Source organism: Oryctolagus cuniculus, chromosome 2 (assembly GCF_964237555.1).
Source record: "Oryctolagus cuniculus chromosome 2, mOryCun1.1, whole genome shotgun sequence".
Classification (NCBI taxonomy): domain Eukaryota; kingdom Metazoa; phylum Chordata; class Mammalia; order Lagomorpha; family Leporidae; genus Oryctolagus; species Oryctolagus cuniculus.
The window spans coordinates 52,019,424-52,042,135 of record NC_091433.1 but is presented as its reverse complement, the minus strand read 5'-3'; the positions used below and the strand labels follow the sequence as shown (position 1 = coordinate 52,042,135).

General features: G+C 38.9%; 1 protein-coding gene across 18 annotated transcripts in view; it reads left to right on the top strand.

Moving 5' to 3' along the window:
- The window catches only part of NEK1 (NIMA related kinase 1), a 209,821-nt gene extending 189,685 nt beyond the window's left edge, over nt 1-20,136 (top strand). For 17 of the 18 annotated variants that reach the window (XR_011386262.1, XR_011386261.1, XR_011386260.1 and 14 more), the window contains one exon: nt 18,740-20,136. Coding sequence is in view for 14 of the 18 variants with exons in the window: in XM_070068291.1 (XP_069924392.1) it covers nt 18,740-18,753 (14 nt within the window). In the remaining 4 variants the exon portion in view is untranslated. The remainder of the gene's footprint in view (nt 1-18,739) is intronic. The other variant, XR_011386263.1, reaches the window with a different exon arrangement.
- Nucleotides 20,137-22,712: the final 2,576 nt, after the last annotated feature.

The window sequence follows — 22,712 nt, the reverse complement described above, 5'->3', positions numbered from 1 at the left end:
CAGCCACAGTGCGCCCGCCGCGGTGGCCATCAGAGGGTGAACCAACGGCAAGGAAGACCTTTCTCTCTGTCTCTGTCTCACACTGTCCACTCTGCCTGTCAAAAAAAAAAAAAAAAAAGAAAAAAGAAAAGAAAAAAGAAATCATTGAGGGCCGGCGCCGCAGCTCACTAGGCTAATCCTCTGCCTAGCGGCGCCGACACAGCGGGTTCTAGTCCCGGTCGGGGTGCCGGATTCTGTCCTGGTTGCCACTCTTCCAGGCCAGCTCTCTGCTGTGGCCCAGGAGTGCAGTGGAGGATGGTCCAAGTGCTTGGGCCCTGCACCCCATGGGAGACCAGGAAAAGCACCTGGCTCCTGGCTCCTGGCTCCTGCCATCGGATCAGCGCGGTGCGCCGGCTGCAGCGCGCCGGCCGCGGCGGCCATTGGAGGGTGAACCAATAGCAAAGGAAGACCTTTCTCTCTGTCTCTCTCTCTCTCTCTCTCACTGTCCACTCTGCCTGTCAAAAAATAAATAAATAAATAAATCATTGAAAACAAAAAAAATCACAAAAAATCAGCCAAACGAGGAGCTGGTTTTTTGAAAAAATAAACAAAATTGACACCCCATTGGCCCAACTAACTAAAAAAGGAAGAGAAAAGACCCAAATCAATAAAATCAGAGATGAAAAAGGAAACGTAACAACAGACACCACAGAAATAAAAAGAATCATCAGAAATTACTACAAGGACTTGTATGCCAGTAAACAGGGAAACCTATCAGAAATGGATAGATTCCTGGACACATGCAACCTACCTAAATTGAACCAGGAAGACATCGAAAACCTAAACAGACCCATAACTGAGACAGAAATTGAAACAGTAATAAAGGCCCTCCCAACAAAGAAAAGCCCAGGACCAGATGGATTCACTGCTGAATTCTACCAGACATTTAAAGAAGAACTAACTCCAATTCTTCTCAAACTATTCAGAACAATCGAAAAAGAGGGAGTCCTTCCAAATTCTTTCTATGAAGCCAGCATCACCTTAATATCTAAGCCGGAAAAAGATGCAGCATTGAAAGAGAATTACAGACCAATATCCCTGATGAACATAGATGCAAAAATCCTCAATAAAATTCTGGCCAATAGAATGCAACAACACATCAGAAAGATCATCCACCCAGACCAAGTGGGATTTATCCCTGGTATGCAGGGATGGTTCAATGTTCACAAAACAATCAACGTGATACACCACATTAACAGACTGCAGAAGAAAAGCCATATGATTATCTCAATAGATGCCGAGAAAGCATTTGATAAAATACAACACCCGTTCATGATGAAAACTCTAAGCAAACTGGGTATGGAAGGAACATTCCTCAATACGATCAAAGCAATTTATGAAAAACCCACGGCCAACATCCTATTGAATGGGGAAAAGTTGGAAGCATTTCCACTGAGATCTGGTACCAGACAGGGATGCCCACTCTCACCACTTCTATTTAACATAGTTCTGGAAGTTTTAGCCAGAGCTATTAGGCAAGAAAAAGAAATTAAAGGGATCCAAATTGGGAAGGAAGAACTCAGACTATCCCTCTTTGCAGATGGTATGATTCTTTATTTAGGGGATCCAAAGAACTCTACTAAGAGACTATTGGAACTCATAGAAGAGTTTGGCAAAGTAGCAGGGTATAAAATCAATGCACAAAAATCAACAGCCTTTGTATACACAGACAATGCCATGGCTGAGGAAGAACTTCTAAGATCAATCCCATTCACAATAGCTACAAAACCAATCAAATACCTTGGAATAAACTTAACCAAGGACGTTAATGAACTCTACGACGAAAATTACAAAATCTTAAAGAAAGAAATAGAAGAGGATACCAAAAAATGGAAAAATCTTCCATGCTCATGGATTGGAAGAATCAATATCATCAAAATGTCCATTCTCCCAAAAGCAATTTATAGATTTAATGCAATACCAATTAAAATACCAAAGACATTCTTCTCAGACCTGGAAAAAATGATGCTGAAATTCATATGGAGACACAGGGGACCTCGAATAGCTAAAACAATCTTGTACAACAAAAACAAAGCCGGAGGCATCACACTACCAGATTTTAGGACATACTACAGGGCAATTATAATTAAAACAGCATGGTACTGGTACAGAAACAGATGGATAGACCAATGGAACAGAATTGAAACACCAGAAATCAATCCAAACTTCTACAGCCAACTTATATTTGATCAAGGATTCAAAACAAATACCTAGAGTAAGGACAGTCTATTCAATAAATGGTGCTGGGAAAATTGGATTTCCCCGTGCAGAATCATGAAGCAAGACCCCTACCTTTCACCTTACACAAAAATTCACTCAACATGGATTAAAGACTTAAATCTCCGACCCGACACCATCAAATTATTAGAGAGCATTGGTGAAACCCTGCAAGATATAGGTACTGGCAAAGACTTCTTGGAAAAGACCCCAGAAACACAGGCAGTCAAAGCCAAAATTAACTATTGGGATTGCATCAAATTGAGAAGTTTCTGTACTGCTAAAGAAACAGTCAGGAAAGTGAAGAGGCAATCGACAGAATGGGAAAATATATTTGCAAACTATGCAACAGATAAAGGGTTGATAACCAGAATCTACAAAGAAATCAAGAAACTCCACAAGATCAAAACAAACAACCCACTTAAGAGATGGGCCAAGGACCTCAATAGACATTTTTCAAAGAGGAAATCCAGATGGCCAACAGACACATGAAAAAATGTTCAAGATCACTAGCCATCAGGGCAATGCAAATTATAACCTCAATCAGGTTTCACCTCACCCCGGTGAGAATGGCTCACATTCAGAAATCTACCAACAATAGATGCTGGAGAGGATGTGGAGAAAAAGGGACACTAACCCACTGTTGGTGGGAATGCAAACTGGTTAAGCCACTATGGAAGTCAGTCTGGAGATTCCTCAGAAACCTGAATATAACCCTACCATTCAACCCAGCCATACGACTCCTTGGAATTTACCCAGAGGAAATGAAATTGGCAAACAAAAAAGCAGTATGCACATTAATGTTTACTGCAGCTCAATTCACAATAGCTAAGACCTGGAACCAACCCAAATGCCCATCAACAGTAGACTGGATAAAGAAATTATGGGACATGTACTCTATAGAATACTATACAGCAGTCAAAAACAATGAAATCCAGTCATTTGCAACAAGATGGAGGAATTTGGAAAACATTATGCTGAGTGCAATAAGCCAGTCCCAAAGGGACAAATATCATATGTTCTCCCTGATCGGTGACAACTAACTGAGCACCAAAGGGGAAACCCTTTGAAGTGAAATGGGCACTATGAGAAAGTGACTTGATCAGCTCTTGTCCTGACTCTTGATGTACAATGTAATACTTTATCCATTTTAGTATTTTCTCTTTGTTTTGTTCTAGTACTATTGGTTGAACTCTGTAATTAAGACACAATTATTCTTAGGTGTTTAAATTTTAACTGAAAAGTGATCCCTGTTAAATATAAGAGTAGGAATAAGAGATGGAGGAGATGTACAATTTGGGACATGCTCAAGCTGACTTGCCCCAAATGGTGGAGTTAGAATCATGCCAGGGGATCCCAATATAATCCCATCAAGGTGGCATGTACCAATGCCATCTCACTAGTCCAAGTGATCAATTTCAGTTCACAATTGAGCACACTGATAGGTCTAAGAGTCAAAGGGATCACATAAATAAGACTAGTGTCTGAAAATACTAACTTATAGAATAAAAAAGGGAGAGAACGATCCATCATGGGAAGCGAGATACACAGCAGACTCATAGAATGGCAGATGTCCTAAACAACACTCTAGCCTCAGAATCAGCCCTTAAGGCATTCGGATATGGCTGAAGAGCCCATGAGAGTATTTCAGGCATGGAAAGCCAGGACACCCTGGAAAAAAAACAAAAGACCTAAATGGAAGATCTCTGTGAGTGAGATCCTAGTGGAAAGAAGAGGTCATCAAAGAAGGAGGTACCTTTCTCTGAAGGGAGGAGAGAACTTCCACTTTGACTACGACCTTGTCTAAATTAGATCAAAGTCGGCGAACTCAAAAGACTTCCATAGCCTTGGCAACTCATGACTAGAGCCTAGGGAGATTACTGACGCCATAAACATGAGTGTCAAATTGTTAAGTCAACAACAGGAGTCACTGTGTACTTACTTGTCATGTGGGATCTGTTCTTAGTGTGTTGTCCAAAGTAAAGTAATGCTATAACTAGTACTGAAACAGTATTTTATACTTTGTGTTTCTGTGTGAGTGAAAACTGATGAAATCTTTACTTAATACATACTAAATCGATCTTCTGTATATAAAGAGAATTGAAAATGAATCTTGATGTGAGTGGAATGGGAGAGGGAGCGGGAGATGGGAGGGGTTTGAGTGGGAGGGAAAATAAAAAAAAATACACAATTACTCTGAGGAGTTTAATGCTATAACTAGTACTGAAATAGTATTTTACACTTTGTGTTTCTGTGTGGGTGCAAACTGGAAATCCTTACTTAATATATGTTAAATTGATCTTCTGTATATAAAGATAATTGAAAATGAATCTTGATGTGAATGGAAGGGGAGAGGGAGTGGGAGAGTGGAGTGTTGTGGGTGGGAGGGAAGTTATGGGTGGGGGAAGCTATTGTAATCCATAAGCTGTACTTTGGAAATTTATGTTGATTAAATAAAATTTAAAAAAAGAAAAAAAAAAACACATTCACGGGATGGAATCCCCTAATTTGAGTCCTGGCTGATTGGAATCCCATTGATTTGTATCCTGGCTGCCGCACTTCTAATCCAGCTCCCTGATAATGCATCTGGGAAGGTAGAAGAATATGGCACAAGTGCTTCTGTCTCTGCCTTTCACATGGATAGTGGAATTCCTGACTCCTGGCTTAAGCCTGGCCCAACCCAAGTGTTTTAGACATTTGGGGAGTGAACCAACAGATGAAAGATATCTCTTTCTCTGTTTCTCCCACTCCTGTGTCATTCTGCCTCTCAAATAAAATGAAAATATTTTAAATATAATAAATTTATAATAAAAATAAAATAAACATAAATATATACAAATTAATTTTTAAAAACCACAGTGAGAGATATTATCTCACTCCAATTAGATTGGCTGTTATCAAAAAAATAATAATAACAAATGGTAACAGATGTATAGAAAAGGGAACTTTATGCACTTATTGGTGAGAATGCAAAATAGTACAGTTGTTGTGGAGAATGGAAATTGCTCCAAAAAAACTAAAAATAGATTTACCTTGTGACCCAGCTATATATATTCTAAGTATGTATTCCAAGGAATGAAATCAACATGTCTAAAAGTCATACCTGCACTCCCATATTAGTTGTGGAACTATTCATAGCCAAGATAAAGAAATGATTTAGGTGTCCATCTGTGGATGAATGGATAAAGAAAGTGTATTATGTTTATGCAATGGAATGTCATTCAACCATAAAAAAGAATAAAATTCTGAAACTTGCAACAAATGGGTGGAACTGGAGATTATTATTTTATGTGAAATAATCCAGACTCAGAAAAACAGATACTCTGTACTCTCTGTCATATGTGGAAGTTTAAAGAAGTTTATCTGAACTTAGAATAGTGATTACTAGAGGCTGAGAGACTGGGGAAGTTGGGGAGGGAGAATAGAGGGAAGCTGGTTAATAAGAGCCAAAACACAGGAAAATCAAAGTAATCTGTTCTCATGTTACATGGAATGCTGGGTGACTATAGTTCACAAAAGTATAATATATATTGCATAAAGATCTAAAAGAGACACGGGCATTGCAGTATAGGAGATGAAGCTGCTACCTGCAACACCAGAGTCGCCATATGGGTGCTGGTTCATGGCCCAGCTGTTCCACTTCCATCCAGCTCCCTGATAATGTACCTGAGAAAAGCAGTAGAAGATTACCCAAGTATTTGGGCCCGTGCTACCTACAAGGGACACCGAGAAGAAGCTCTTGTCTCTTGACTTCTGCATGGCCCAACACTGGCCATTGCAGCAATCTGGAGGAGTGAACTAGCAGATGAAATATCTCTCTCACTTGCTCACTTGCTCGCTCTCTCTCTGTCTCTCCAACTCTTGACTGTCATAAATAATAAATCTTTAACAAAAAAAAAAAACTATAATAGAGGAGATGGGAGGCTCTGACCAAAAAGATAAGGACATAAAAAGCTAATTTATTGATTTGATCAATTTATACTATATATGGGTATGTTGACATATTGCACTGTACCTCAATAAAATGTTCAAGTATTAGATGTTGAATACTGTAATCAATACACAGTTATTCTCAAAGTGTTGAAACTTAGCTGAAAAGTGATCACTGTTAAATAAAAGAGTGGGAATAAGAGAGAGAAGAGATATGCAATTCGGGACATGCTCAAGTTGACTTACCTCAAATGGTAGAGTTAGAAACATACCAGGGGATTACAAGTCAATCCCATTCAGGTGGCATGTACCAATGCCATCTCACTAGTCCTAGTGATCAATTTCTGTTCAAAATTGATCATAATGATAGGACTAAGAGCCAAAGGGATCACATAAACAAGACTAGTGTCTGCTAATACTAGCTGATAGAATAAAAAAGGGAGAGAACGATCCATCATGGGAAGTGAGATACACAGCAGACTCATAGAATGGCAGATGTCCTAAACAGCACTCTGGCCTCAGAATCAGCCCTTAAGGCATTCGGATATGGCTGAAGAGCCCATGAGAGTATTTCAGGCATGGAAAGCCAGGACACCCTGGAAAAAAAACAAAAGACCTAAATGGAAGATCTCTGTGAGTGAGATCCCAGTGGAAAGAATGGGGCCATGAAAGAAGGAGGTACCTTTCTCTGAAGGGAGGAGAGAACTTCCACTTTGACTACGACCTTGTCTAAATTAGATCAAAGTCGGCGAACTCAAAAGACTTCCATAGCCTTGGCAACTCATGACAAGAGCCTAGGGTGATTACTGATGCCATAAACATGAGTGTCAAATTGTTAAGTCAACAACAGGAGTCACTGTGTACTTACTTGTCATGTGGGATCTGTTCTTAGTGTGTTGTCCAAAGTGAAGTAATGCTATAACTAGTACTCAAACAGTATTTTTCACTTTGTGTTTCTTTGTGGGTGCAAACTGTTGAAATTTTTACTTAATATATGCTAAACTGATCTTCTGTATATAAAGAGAATTGAAAATGAATCTTGATGTGAATGGAAGGGGGGAGGGAGAGGGAAAGGGGAGGGTTGCGGGTGGGAGGGAAGTTATGGGGAGGGGGGAAGCCATTGTCATCCATAAGCTGTACTTTGGAAATTTATATTCATTAAATAAAAGTTAAAAATAAAAATTTGAGGGGGGCGGAGCCAAGATGGCGGAATAGTGAGGGCGCGCACCAATAGTCCGGGAAAATTTAGTTTAATAAAAGGGGAGTTACGGTAGCCTCAGAAAAAAGAACCAGGAAAATATTGCAGACAAAACTCTTCTGGATCCAGTGGGCGTGAATCGGAGGACCTACTGGGAGAACAAGGTCGCCCACCGCGCGCGAAAGCCGAACCACAGGACCGAGCCGCGGGACTGAGCCGCGGAAGCCGAGCCGAGGGACGGAGCTGCGCGCAAGTGCTCGAAGGGGAGTGCAACAGCGGGGAGACTTGGGAAGTCCAGGGCTCCGAGTCCACACATCGGCGCTGGAAGGGGAGCAGACCTGCGTGGAGAGCGTGGGAGCCCACAGTTCGGGACGTCAGCGGCAGACTCAACACACCAGCGCTGGAACGCGAGGTGAGCCGAACCTCAATAACCCGAGACACCGGCAGGCAAGCGGAGAGAGGAGACTAGAGGGAACGACCCCCGGGGCGGGGGGGACTTCACCAAGCTAACTGGAAGAGAGAGAGAGGGAAAAAAAAAAAAAAAAAGGTGACTGGTATGGACACGGGTTTCTCTCTCTCCGCTCACCTCTCAAGGGCGAGCAAGACAAAGAGCAGGCGCCATCTTGGACATACGTCATAAGCAGAGCGACCTCAGGTCTGCACCGGCCCTGAGCCTAGCAGTAAAACCTGACTCTGGGTGGGGCGAATTAACAGGAGATTAGGACTTAGTAAATTTATGGTGCTACTGAACTGAGACTGTGAAAAAAGAGACGGTGGGGGAGAGAACTCACGGAATTCACGTGAGCACTCTCCAGAGACGCTACAATTCCGTAACTTTGGCAACCCAGTGGGAGACTGAAGGAGAATTTGAGCGCACTCTAAGGGCCGAACAGATTCCCTGTGTGGTCCTTGGGAAAGAGCTTCTGATCTCTGGCTCCTGCGGGTATATCATTTGCCTGCTAACTACCTCCAACTTTGTTCAGCTGTGCAGAATAACTTCCCTGTTGAATCAAAAAAAAAAAGAGAGAGAGAGAGAGAGAGAGAGAGGTTTACCACGCCTAACCTGGGAGTGTCACCTTTGGCACACCAAACAGAGCTCTCAGGCCACACCCATCTCAAGCCCTAAGGCTCCATCAAAAACAGATAGTCCACTTAATCTAGAGTCATAGTATAACAAGAAAAAGCACCACAGTGAAGAAACCAAATATCTCCAATATGACAAATAACAAACGCAAAAACCAAGGTAATAAAAACAAGGAAGTCACCATGAAGCCCTCAAATGAAAAAGACACCCCAATTCAAGATTATGAGGATGATGACATAGAAGAAATGCAAGAAGCAGATCTCAAAAAATTGATAAGAACATTAAGAAGTTCTCAAAAACAAATTCTTGAACTACAGAAATCCTTAATGGACAAGATAGAAAATCTCTCTCGTGAAAATGAAATATTAAGGAGGAATCAAAATGAAACGAAACAACTAGTACAACAGGAAACTGGGATAGTGACTGAAGTGAAGAATTCAATAGATCAAATGAAAAACACAATAGAGAGCCTTACAAACAGAATGGGAGAAGCAGAAGAGAGAATATCGGACTTAGAAGACAGAGAACAGGAAAGGATACAGTCAGACCAAAGAAAGGAAGAGGAAATTAGGAATCTAAAACATATTGTCGGGAATCTTCAGGATACTATTAAAAAACCCAACATTCGGGTTCTAGGAGTTCCTGAAGGCATGGAGAGGGAGAAAGGATTAGAAGGCCTTTTTAGTGAGATATTAGCAGAAAATTTCCCAGGTTTGGAGAAGGACAGAGAAATCCTAGTACAGGAAGCTCACAGAACCCCTAATAAACACGACCAAAAGAGACCCTCACCACGGCACGTTGTAATTAAACTCTCCACAGTGAAACATAAAGAAAAGATCCTAAAATGTGCAAGAGAGAAACGTCAGATTACTCTCAGAGGATCTCCAATCAGACTCACAGCTGACTTCTCATCAGAAACTCTACAAGCTAGGAGGGAATGGCAAGATATAGCCCAGGTACTAAGAGAGAACAACTGCCAGCCCAGAATATTATATCCTGCAAAGCTATCATTTGTGAATGAAGGTGAAATAAAGACTTTTCATAACAAACAGAAATTGAAAGAATTTGTTGCCACTCGTCCAGCCCTGCAAAAGATGCTTAAAGATGTGTTACACACAGAAACAAAGAAACACGGTCATCAATATGAAAGAAGGTAAAGGAAGGAAACCAAGGAAGGAAAGCTCACAGCAAAAGATCACAGGGAATTCAAAGCATATATTAGAACTTATCTTTGGCAAATGGCAGGGCAAAGTTACCACTTATCATTAGTCACATTGAACGTGAATGGCCTGAACTGTCCAGTTAAAAGACACCGTTTGGCTGATTGGGTTAAAAAACAAAACCCATCTATTTGCTGCCTACAAGAAACACATCTTTCCAACAAAGATCCATACAGACTGAAAGTGAAAGGCTGGAAAAAGATATACCATGCCAACAGAAATGAAAAAAGAGCAGGCGTAGCCATCTTAATATCAGACACCATAAACTTTACCACAAAAACCATTAAGAGAGACAAAGAGGGACACTACATAATGATTAAGGGATCAATTCAACAGGAAGATATAACAATTATCAATGTATATGCACCTAACTACAGGGCACCGGTTTATCTAAAAGATTTGTTAACGGACTTAAAGGGAGACTTAGACCCCAATACAATAGTACTGGGGGACTTCAATACTCCACTCTCAGAAATAGACAGATCAATAGGACAGAAGATCAACAAGGATACAGTAGATTTAAACGACACTATAGCCCAAATGGATCTAACAGATATATACAGAACTTTCAATCCTACAGCTAAAGATTATACATTCTTCTCAGCAGTACATGGAACCTTCTCTAGGATTGACCACATACTAGGCCATAAAGCAAGTCTCAGCAAATTCAAAAGAATTAGAATCATACCATGCAGCTTCTCAGACCATAAAGGAATGAAGTTGGAAATGAACAACTCAGGAATCCCTAGAGCATACGCAAACACATGGAGATTGAACAACATGCTCCTGAATGAACAATGGGTCATAGAAGAAATCAAAAGAGAAATCAAAAACTTTCTGGAAGTAAATGAGGATAACAGCGCAACATACCAAAACTTATGGGACGCAGCAAAAGCAGTGTTAAGAGGAAAGTTTATATCAATAGGTGCCTACATCAAGAAATTGGAAAGGCACCAAATAGATGAGCTTTCTATTCACCTCAAGGATCTAGAAAACCTACAGCAAACCAGACCCAAATCTAGTAGGAGAAGAGAAATAATTAAAATCAGAGAAGAAATCAACAGGATTGAATCAAGAAAAACATTACAAAAAATCAGCCAAACGAGGAGCTGGTTTTTTGAAAAAATAAACAAAATTGACACCCCATTGGCCCAACTAACTAAAAAAAGAAGAGAAAAGACCCAAATCAATAAAATCAGAGATGAAAAAGGAAATGTAACAACAGACACCACAGAAATAAAAAGAATCATCAGAAATTACTACAAGGACCTGTATACCAGCAAACAGGGAAACCTATCAGAAATGGATAGATTCCTGGACACATGCAACCTACCTAAATGGAACCAGGAAGACATCGAAAACCTAAACAGACCCATAACTGAGACAGAAATTGAAACAGTAATAAAGGCCCTCCCAACAAAGAAAAGCCCAGGACCAGATGGATTCACTGCTGAATTCTACCAGACATTTAAAGAAGAACTAACTCCAATTCTTCTCAAACTATTCAGAACAATTGAAGAAGAGGGAATCCTCCCAAATTCTTTCTATGAAGCCAGCATCACCTTAATTCCTAAGCCGGGAAAAGATGCAGCACTGAAAGAGAATTACAGACCAATATCCCTGATGAACATAGATGCAAAAATCCTCAATAAAATTCTCGCCAATAGAATGCAAGAACACATCAGAAAGATCATCCACCCAGACCAAGTGGGATTTATCCCTGGTATGCAGGGATGGTTTAATGTGCGCAAGACAATCAATGTGATACACCACATTAACAGACTGCAGAAGAAAAACCATATGATTCTCTCAATAGATGCCGAGAAAGCATTTGATAAAATACAACACCCGTTCATGATGAAAACTCTAAGCAAACTGGGTTTGGAAGGAACATTCCTCAATACAATCAAAGCAATCTATGAAAAACCCACAGCCAACATCCTATTGAATGGGGAAAAGTTGGAAGCATTTCCACTGAGATCTGGGACCAGACAGGGATGTCCACTCTCACCACTGCTATTCAATATAGTTCTGGAGGTTCTAGCCAGAGCTATTAGGCAAGAAAAAGAAATTAAAGGGATACAAATTGGGAAGGAAGAACTCAAACTATCCCTCTTTGCAGATGACATGATTCTTTATTTAGGGGACCCAAAGAACTCTACCAAGAGACTATTGGAACTCATAGAAGAGTTTGGCAAAGTAGCAGGGTATAAAATCAATGCACAAAAATCAACAGCCTTTGTATACACAGACAATGCCATGGCTGAGGAAGAACTTCTAAGATCAATCCCATTCACAATAGCTACAAAAACAATCAAATACCTTGGAATAAACTTAACCAAGGACGTTAAAGATCTCTACGATGAAAATTACAAAACCTTAAAGAAAGAAATAGAAGAGGATACCAAGAAATGGAAAAATCTTCCATGCTCATGGATTGGAAGAATCAATATCATCAAAATGTCCATTCTCCCAAAAGCAATTTATAGATTCAATGCAATACCAATCAAGATACCGAAGACCTTCTTCTCAGATCTGGAAAAATTGGTGCTGAAATTTATATGGAGGCACAAGAGACCTCGAATAGCTAAAGCAATCTTCTACAACAAAAACAAAGCCGGAGGCATCACAATACCAGATTTCAGGACATACTACAGGGCAGTTGTAATCAAAACAGCATGGTACTGGTACAGAAACAGAAGGATAGACCAATGGAACAGAATTGAAATACCAGAAATCAACCCAAACATCTACAGCCAACTTATATTTGATCAAGGATCTAAAACTAATTCCTTGAGCAAGGACAGTCTATTCAATAAATGGTGCTGGGAAAATTGGATTTCCACGTGCAGAATCATGAAGCAAGACCCCTACCTTACACCTTACACAAAAATCCACTCAACATGGATTAAAGACCTAAATCTACGACCTGACACCATCAAGTTACTAGAGAACATTGGAGAAACCCTTCAAGATATTGGCACAGGCAAAGAGTTTCTGGAAAAGACCCGGGAGGCACAGGCAGTCAAAGCCAAAATTAACTATTGGGATTGCATCAAATTGAGAAGTTTCTGTACTGCAAAAGAAACAGTCAGGAGAGTGAAGAGACAACCGTCAGAATGGGAAAAAATATTTGCAAACTATGCAACAGATAAAGGGTTAATAACCAGAATCTACAAAGAGATCAAGAAACTCCACAAAAACAAAACCAACAACCCAATTAAGAGATGGGCCAAGGACCTCAATAGACATTTTTCAAAAGAGGAAATCCAAATGGCCAACAGACACATGAAAAAATGTTCAAGGTCATTAGCAATCAGGGAAATGCAAATCAAAACCACAATGAGGTTCCACCTCACCCCGGTTAGAATGGCTCACATTCAGAAATCTACCAACAACAGATGCTGGCGAGGATGTGGGGAAAAAGGGACACTAACCCACTGTTGGTGGGAATGCAAACTGGTCAAGCCACTATGGAAATCAGTCTGGAGATTCCTCAGAAACCTGAAGATAACCCTACCGTTCGACCCAGCCATCCCACTCCTTGGAATTTACCCAAAGGAATTTAAATTGGCAAACAAAAAAGCGGTCTGCAGCCTAATGTTTATTGCAGCACAATTCACAATAGCTAAGACCTGGAACCAACCTAAATGCCCATCAACGGTAGACTGGATAAAGAAATTATGGGATATGTACTCTTTAGAATACTATACTGCAGTAAGAAACAACGAAATCCAGTCATTTGCAACAAAATGGAGGAATCTGGAACACATCATGCTGAGTGAAATAAGCCAGTCCCAGAGGGACAAATACCATATGTTCTCCCTGATCGGTGACAACTGACTGAACACCAAAAAGGAAACTTGTTGAAGTGAAAGGGACACTATGGGAAACGGTGACTTGATCAGCATAGCCCTGACTGTTAATGAACAACTTAATACATTATCCCTCTTAGTAGTTTTTTTGTCTGTTCTACTTAATATGACTGATTTAATTCTGTAATTAATACACAGTTATTCTTAAGTGTTGAAATTTAACTGAATTGTGATCCCTGTTAAACATAAGAGTAGGAATAAGAGAGGGAAGAGATATATAATTTGGGACATGCTCAAGCTGACTTGCCCCAAATGGTAGAGTTAGAAACATACCAGGGGATTCCAATTTAATCCCATCAAGGTGGCATGTACCAATGCCATCTCACTAGTCCAAGTGATCAATTTCAGTTCGCAATTGATCATAATGAAAGGACTAAGAGTCAAAGGGAGCACATAAGCAAGTCTAGTACCTGCTAACACTAACCGATAGAATAAATAAAGGGGAGAGTGATCCAACATGGGAAGTGAGATACTCAGCAGACTCATAGAATGGCAGATGCCCTAAATAGCACTCTGGCCTCAGAATCAGCCCTAAAGGCACTCGGATCTGGCTGAAAAGCCCATGAGAGTATTTCAGGCATGGAAAGCCAAGACACTCTGGCAAAAGATCTCTGTGAGTGAGATCTCAGTGGAAAGAACAGGTCTTCAAAGAAGGAGGTACCTTTCTCTGAAGGGAGGAGAGAACCTCCACTTTGACTATGACCTTGTCTAAACAAGATAAGAGTCGGAGAACTCAAGGGGCTTCCATAGCCCTGGAAACTCATGACTGGAGCATAGGGAGATTACTGATGCCATAGACAGGAGTGTCAATTGGTAAAGTCAACAACAGGAGTCACTGTGCACTTACTCCTCATGTAGGATCTCTGTCCTTAATGTGCTGTGCATTGAGACTTAATGCTATAATGAGTACTCAAATAATATATTTCACTTTGTGTTTCTATGGGGGTGCAAACTGTTGAAATCTTTACTTAATGCATACTAAACTGATCCTCTGTAAAAAAAAAAAAAAAAAAGAAAAGAAAAGAAACTATCAACTCCCAACTTGACTCTCACTGGGATTAAACATGACAATAGGTCTGATCTGATTTCATCATCATTAAAAAAAATCATCTATTATTTTTCACTTTATGTTTCTGTGTGGGAGCAAACTGTTGAAAGCCTTACTTAATGTATACTAAGCTGATCTTCTGTATATTAAGATAATAGAAAATGAATCTTGATGTGAATGGAAGGGGAGAGGGAGTGGGAAAGGGGAGGGTTGTGGGTGGGAGGGACGGTATGGGGGGGAAGCCATTGTAATCCATAAATCGTACTTTGGAAATTTATATTCATTATATAAAAGTTAAAAAAAAATAAAAAATAAATAAAAAATTAAAAAAAAAAAAAATAAAAATTTGAATTAAAAAATTTTAGTGTGCCTATAAAATACAACTTAAAATAGGGTAAGGCAGTTAATCTGACCCTGGGGATGCCCACATTCTGTATCAGAGTATCTGGGATCAAGTCCTACCTCTGCCTCTAATCCATATGCCTGATAATGTGCACCTGGAAGGCAGTAAATTATGGTTCAAGTGCTTAGGTCCCTGCCGCCCACATGGGAGATCGATATAAAATTCCAGTCCCTGCCCTGCCCCAGCTGTTGTTGTAGGCATTGCGGACTAACTAGAAAATGGAGGATCTCTCTCTCTCTCTCTCTCTCTCTCTCTCTCTCTCTCATGTCCAAATAAACATTAAAAAAATTTTTTGGTGGGTACCAGCATTGTGGTGCACAACAGCTCTATGCGTCGCAACAAGTTAAGCCACTGTTTGCAACATCCATGTCCCATCTCAGAGTAGGGGTTCAAGTCCTGGACACTCTGCATCCTGTCCAACTTTCTGCTAATGAGCCCGGGAAGACAATAGAGGATATCCCAATTACCTGGGCCCCTGCAATCCATGTGGAAGATCAGGATGGAGCTCCTGACCCCTGACTTCTGCCTGACCCAGACCTTGCCGTTGTGGCTCTTTAGGGGAGTGAACCAACAAATGAAAGATCAGTTTCTCTCCTAGGCCAAAGCCAGGACCCTAGAACTCCACTTGGGTCTCCCACATAACTGGCAAAAGCCCAAGTTCTTGGGCCATTTACTGCTGCTTTCCAAGATATATTATCAGGAAGCTGGATTGGAAACTGATCAGCCAGGATTCGAACTAGCCCTCCAGTATGGGATACCTATGTCACTCAGCAGCTTAACTCGCCATACCACATCACTAGTCCCAGTAAATAAATCTCTCTTTTTTTTTTTTTTTTTTGAAGATTTATTTATTTATTTGAAATACAGAGTGTCAGAGAGAGAGAGGTCTTCCATCTGCTGGTTTTACTCCCCAAATGGCCAAAATGGCTAGAACTGGGTCAGTTAGAAGCCAGGAACCAGGAGCTTCTTCCAGGCATCCCGTTGCAGATACAGGGGCCCAAGACTTAGGCCATCTTCTACTGCTTTCCCAGGCCATAGCAAAGAATTATATTGGAAGTGGAGCAGCCGTGACTCGAACCACCACCTATATAGGATGCCAGCACTACAGGCGGTGGCTTTACCTGCTATGCTGTAGAGCTGGGCTCAATAAATCTTAAAAATTTTTTTTCAAATTAAAGAAATCTTAGTATATCTCATCAAGTATTATGACTTACTAATGTATCTAATAAAATGGATATAAATATATTGAATTATCTCAATAAATTAATTTGCTATTTTGTGTCATTAATCATTACACTTAGATTTTAGCCAATTACTAGATTTGGAATACATGGCCTGGAGCCTTCTTTTTGGAAGTAATTAGACCCTGTATCTAGCTGTCTTATAGAATTGTCTTTTTGGCATAAAAAAGAAAGCAAAGAATATGTATCAGTTTCAAGGTACAGAAAATGGCCCTGAGGAAGTGAGAGCATTAAGATTGGAAAATGGCTTTCTCTCTCTGTAATATGATGGTTTTCAGCAAGTTCATAGAAAATGTACTTTATCTTAATTTATTTTCCATGAAGTTTTTGAAATAACTTCTTGCTTTTCCTTAAATATTCCAAACTTATAGGCCCACTAGTTAACTTTTGTATTCTAAGTATTAAGTACGTATGTATTGATGACTTACTTGTTCACTGACACCATTTTATAATTGTAAAAAAAACTAAATTATAGTACATGGTTTATAAGTATAACTTTGGAAGCAATAATATGAAAGGTGCATAAAGTAATAACCCAACTATACTGGAAGAATAGTGGAGACAAGAATAATAGATCTTCCTAGGGAAGGAGACTTCAGAGTTAGATTTTTGAAAGATGATTAGGAATTTGCCACACTTCATTATATGTGTGTATACAATGAGTTTTAAATTGTTGTCATCGGGGAATTATAAGCAACTGTATATTGCTATGCATAAATTATGGAGTGGGGAAAATGGGTGAATGAAAGCAGGGAAAGCTAGAAATATTAAATAGATCAGATCATGGAGGGCTTGGCAATCCATACTAAGGAACGGGGATTCTATCCTGAGGAGTAGGGAGTTCATGAAGCGTTTCCAGCAGTGCTGATTTGATTTGATATGGATTTTAATGAAAGACCACTTTTGCTATAATGTGGAAGGTAATGCTTGTTAGGGAAGATGAAGGTAACCAATCTAAATTCATTCACTAGTGTTTTTAAGAATAAAGTAAAGTTGGAAATAACCAATATGTCTGTAAACAGGAATAGTTAATTTAGTTATGCCGTATCTATAAATAGAATACTATGCAGAGTTTGGAATTCACGTTGGATATACTCAAGATTTATTCTTCTTCAGCATTTTATAAAGTCTTATCATTTGGAAAAGTTGAAAGAACTTTACTGTGATGACCCGTGTACCCATTCTACCATTGTTTGTTATCTTGCTTTATCATGTATTTTCCATCTATTATGTATTTTAAGTGAAAAACTCAGGTCTCAAAACCACATTACAGGGCCGGCTCTTTGGCACAGTGGGTTAAAGCCCTGGCCTGAAGCGCCAGCATCCCAAATGGGCGCCAGTTCTAGTCCCGGCTGCTCCTCTTCCAATCCAGCTCCCTGCTATGGCCTGGGAAAGCAGTAGAAGATGGCCCAAGTGTTTGTGCTCCTGCACCCACATGGGAAATCCAAAGCAGCTCTGGCTCCTGGCTTTGGATCAGCTCAGCTCCAGCCGTTGCGGCCATCTGGGGAGTGAACCAGTAGATAGAAGACCTCTCTCTCTCTCTCTTCCTCTCTCTGTAACTCTGTCTTTCAAATAAATAAAATCTTTAAAAAAAAAAAAAAACATGTTTCAGTTTAATTTTTAAAGATTTATTTATTTGAAAGAATTACAGAGAGAGGGAGGGAGGTAGAGAGAAAGAGAGATATCTTCCATCTGCTGATTCACTCCCCAAATGGCCATAATGGCCAGAGCTGGGCCAGGCCAAAGCCAGGACCCAGGAGCTTCCTCTGGTTCTCCCATGTGGATGCAGGGGCCCAAGAACTTGGGCCCATTTCAGCATAATTTTTAAAATGTTTTTTGTGTGTGCATAGGAAAGCTGTCTGAGATGATTTATATAAAATTATAACTTTGGTTGTCTTTTGTTTATATGTGATTTTTGCTTCTCACTTTAATTTTTATTTTCATTTATTTGAAAAACAAAGAGCAGGATCTTCCATCCTTTGGTTCACTCCCAAAAAGCCTGTGATAGCTAGTGCTAGGCCAGGTTAAAGCTAGAGTATGAAGTTCCATCTGGATCTCCCACATAGGTGGCACAGACCCAAGTACTTCAGCCATCACCTGCTGCCACCACAGTGTGTGTTAGCAGGTAAGATAGGAAGCGGAGGTGGGACTCAAACCCAGGCACTCTGATATGGGATGAATGCATCCCAAGCAATGTCTTAACCATTGTACCAAATGCCTGCCCCATTACCTCCCACTTTGTTCTTTATTGTATTTGTATTTTCTCTATATTTAAAATGAGTATATGCTACTATAAATATATAGTATAAATATAAATAATAAATATATAATATATATAATATATAAATATAATATATAAATAAAAACTATTTTAAAATACATTAGAATTATTTTCCTTTGGCATGAAAAAGAATACTTTTTTAAACTGAGTAAATACAGCATGATTTGAAATTAAGTAAATTAATATTTTTCTTTTCTCTACAGATAATGATGAATAATAGAACATTCTTTAGTTCTCAACTATATGAAAGCATTTGGATTTGGCTCATCAGAACAACAAGCTTCAGTGGGAAACATAGTGATTATTTATTGAATATCAGACTTAAAATGGGCGTGCTTACTGCATGAAAAAGATGGAGAAACATGCTTTTTTAAATCAATATTCTAGTATTTTACCTGCTTTCTTTGATTTATTGAGTTCTACAGTTTAATCCTATAGGATATATACTTTATTAAATCACCCAACCAAAGCATAAGAGGCATTGACCCATAAGTGGACTTAATGACTTTGAAGATTTACCACACAATCAGGTAACTTTGACTTTCAACAGATATCTTCAGGTTGAAGGAATTGCCTATGTCATGAACGAGCTGCCTGTGGTTTTTCAGTTAAGTGACTATGCCTGACCTTTTTGTCTGTCTAGTACTTGTTTTCATCCTTAGCCAGCAATTTTACATTGAATAAATTGTCAAGGGCTCTATTTAAATCCTTACATTTTGAAGATGGAATATTTAGCCTTAAAGTTTATATACTGAAGTTATTTTTCAACCAGTGTGTCTCCTGAACTGGCTCAGTGGAAACAGACTGTAGATACAGTCTTGGTATTCATTGAAAGGTTTGATTATAAAGTAACAGTAAAATTATATTTCCTAATATTTAAAAAGTTGGTTAATTCTGTTTCCCTTTAAGGATTATAACCAGTAATATTATATCTACAAATTAGTCTGTGAACTTTATCATTGACCTAGCATATAGCTTAAAGTTGCTCTTTTTTTTGCTCTTTTGGTTTTTAACTTCCTCTCATGTATGTGCTACAGGTGCAATATTAGGTTAAAAAGGAAAAAGAATCATTTTTGACACTGCTAGTTTTGTTAATTAGTATCCCAAAGAGAAGAAATATTTGCCTCTTTTACTTATTTCCATTGTCAGAGAATTTAATTAGGTCATGAAGATGATGGTCTGACACCCTCAACTGCAGTATGCCAAGTGTACATGATTCCATTAGAGGTATCTACAGTCCAGATAATAAATAATATTTATAAAAGGATTTTTGAGCTTCTGAGTACGAGGTGGCCTTGTACTCAAGATTTACAATCTGTAGTTTGAAAAATAAAATCTTATCTTGCAGCTTTATCAGTACCATGTTGAGTTTATTATGTATATCATTTCTAATATCAAAAGTAAACACTTGGTTTTTATACATTTGCTTACCTTAAGATGCTATTAAATTTTAAGTAGCTGTATGAGATATCCTATTGATTGTATTTTCTTTGTTAGCACTATTCTCAATAGAATGCTTGGAACACAGCTGACAATATTTTTGTTTGGTTTTGTAAAAAACTCTAATAAAAGCAAATAATGCTATAACATCATAGAAAAAGTTGTTTTAGCCATATTTGAAAAGACTACATGTATCCAAGAATAGGGATGAAGTCCTAGGTTCTATCTGGTCACTTGGTAGCCAGTGGCTCTGCAGCTTTATTATAGAAAGGCTTTCTGTGTTGGTGGGGAGGGGAGCTGTGCTATTCAGAAAGGTCTTCTGGAAAAAGCGTAGAGGCATCTATAGATGGATAGAGGATGAGATGCATAGAGGATATAGATGCATAGAGGATGAGAGCTGGAAAAGGCTGTCAGGATAATTCAGTACTATCTCCATCTAGTTGGTAAGGACACTGTGTTGTAACATGAAAGCAAGTCACTTATAATAAAGGGCCAGGGTAAAACTAGTTCCTAAGTATCTTACACTGTGCTATTATTTGCAGGTTTTTTCAGCTGTTTATTTTTTTCATTTTTTATTTTAATTAATTTTTAACAGGTTCAGTATTATTTGTAAATACAAGTCTAAGAAAATAATGATATTCCTTTGCTCCCTCCCACCCTCCTTCCTTCTACCTACCTACTTTTCTTTCATTAAAATTTTATTTAAGTTATATAGGTTTCATGTGTTTCATATATACAGATTTAGGAACATAGTGACACTTCCACCTACCCTCCCTCCCACCCATGCTCCAATCCTTCCTTCTCCTCAATCTCTCATTCCCACTCCCAATTTTACAAAGATCTATTTTTAGTTTACTTAATGATCATATAGTTAACCCTACACTAAGTAAAAAGTTCAACAAATAGTATGAAGAGAAAAAATAAAATGAAAGCACTAATCCTCTATAGAAGAGACAAAGACTGTAAACAATTGTCAAATCCCAAAGTGTTTGTTTCACTCCAAAACATTGCATTTCAGTTACTCTACTTGTTACCTTGGATCAGGGAAAACATATGATATCTGTCTTTTGGGGACTGCCTTATTTCACTAAGTATAATGGTTTTCAGTTGCATACATCTTGTTGCAAAAAACAGGCTGGCATTTTTATAAAAGCTGAGCAGTACTCCATAGTGTATATATACCATAATTTCTTTATCCAGTCAATAGTTGATGGCCATCTGTCTTGATTCGATATCTTAGGTATTGTGAATTGTGCTGCAATGAACATGGGGGTACACATAAGTCTTTCATATGCTGATTTCTTTTGATTTGGGTAAATTCCCAAGAGTGGGATGGCTGGACCATATGTATTCAAATTTCTGAGGTATCTCCATGCTGTCTTCCACAGTGGCTGCACAAGTTTCCATTCCAACCAGCAGTGGATCAGAGTACCCTTTTCCCCACAGCCTTGCAACAATTGTCATTTATTGATTTCTGTATGAGAGCCATTGTAACTAGGGTTAGGTGAAACCTCACTGTGGTTTTGATTTGCATTTCTCTGATGGCTAGTGATCTTGAGAGCATTTTCTCAAGTGTTGTTGGCTGTTTGAATTTCCTCTCCTGAAAAATGCCTGTTCAAGTCCTTTGCTAATTTCTTTACTAGATTGTTTTTGTTGTTGAGTTTCTTGAGTTCTTAATAGATTCTGGATGTTAACCCTTTATCAGTTGCATAGTTTGTAAATATTTTCTCCCATTCTGTCTGTTGCCTCTTCACATTGCAAAGTGTTTCTTTTGCAAGATGGAAGCTTCTCAGCTTGATGTAATTCCACTTGTCAGTTTGGGCTTAGATTGCCTGTGCTTCTGGGGTCTTTTCCAAGAAGTCTTTGCCCATGCCAATGTCTTGCAGAGTTTCCCCAATATTCTCTAGTAATTTGATGGTGTCAGGTCATAGATTTAGTTCTTTGATCCATTTTGATTGGATCTTTGAGTAAGGTGTAAGGTAGAGGTGTAGGTTCATACTTCTGCACGTGGAGATCCTATTTCCCTAGCACCATTTGTTGAAGAGACTTTTCTAAGCTCCAGAGATTAATTTTAACTCCCTTGTCAAAGATAAGTTGGTTGTAGATTCATGGATTGATTTCTAGCATTTCTGTTCTGTTCCATTGGTCTACAACTCTGTTTTTGCTCCAATACAAGGCTATTGAGATTATAACTGCCCTGTAGTATGTCTTGAAATCTGGTATTGTGATGCTTCCAGCTTTGTTTTTGGAGTATAAGATTGGTTTAGCTATTTGGGCTCTCTTGTGTTTCCATGTTGATTTTAGCATCATTGTTTCTAGATTCATGAAGAATGTCTTTAGTATTTTGATTGTGACCTCATTGCATCTGTAAATTACTATGGGTAGTACAGACATTTTGATGATGTTGATTCTTCCAATTCATGAATAATGAAGATTTTCCATTTTTTAATGTCTTCTTCTATTCCTTTCTTTAATGTTTTGTAATTTTCATCATAGAGAATATTGACATGCTTGGTAAAATTTAATCAAAGGTATTTAATTCTTTTTTAGAGCTATTGTGAATGGGACTGATCTTACAAGTTCTCTCTCAGCCATGACATTATACACACAAGGCTATTGATTTTGTGTGTTAATTTTGTATCCTGCCACTTTACCAAACTCTTTTATGATTTCCAATAGTCTCTCAGTGCAGTCTTTTGGGTCCCCTATGGATAGGATCATGTCATCTATAAATAG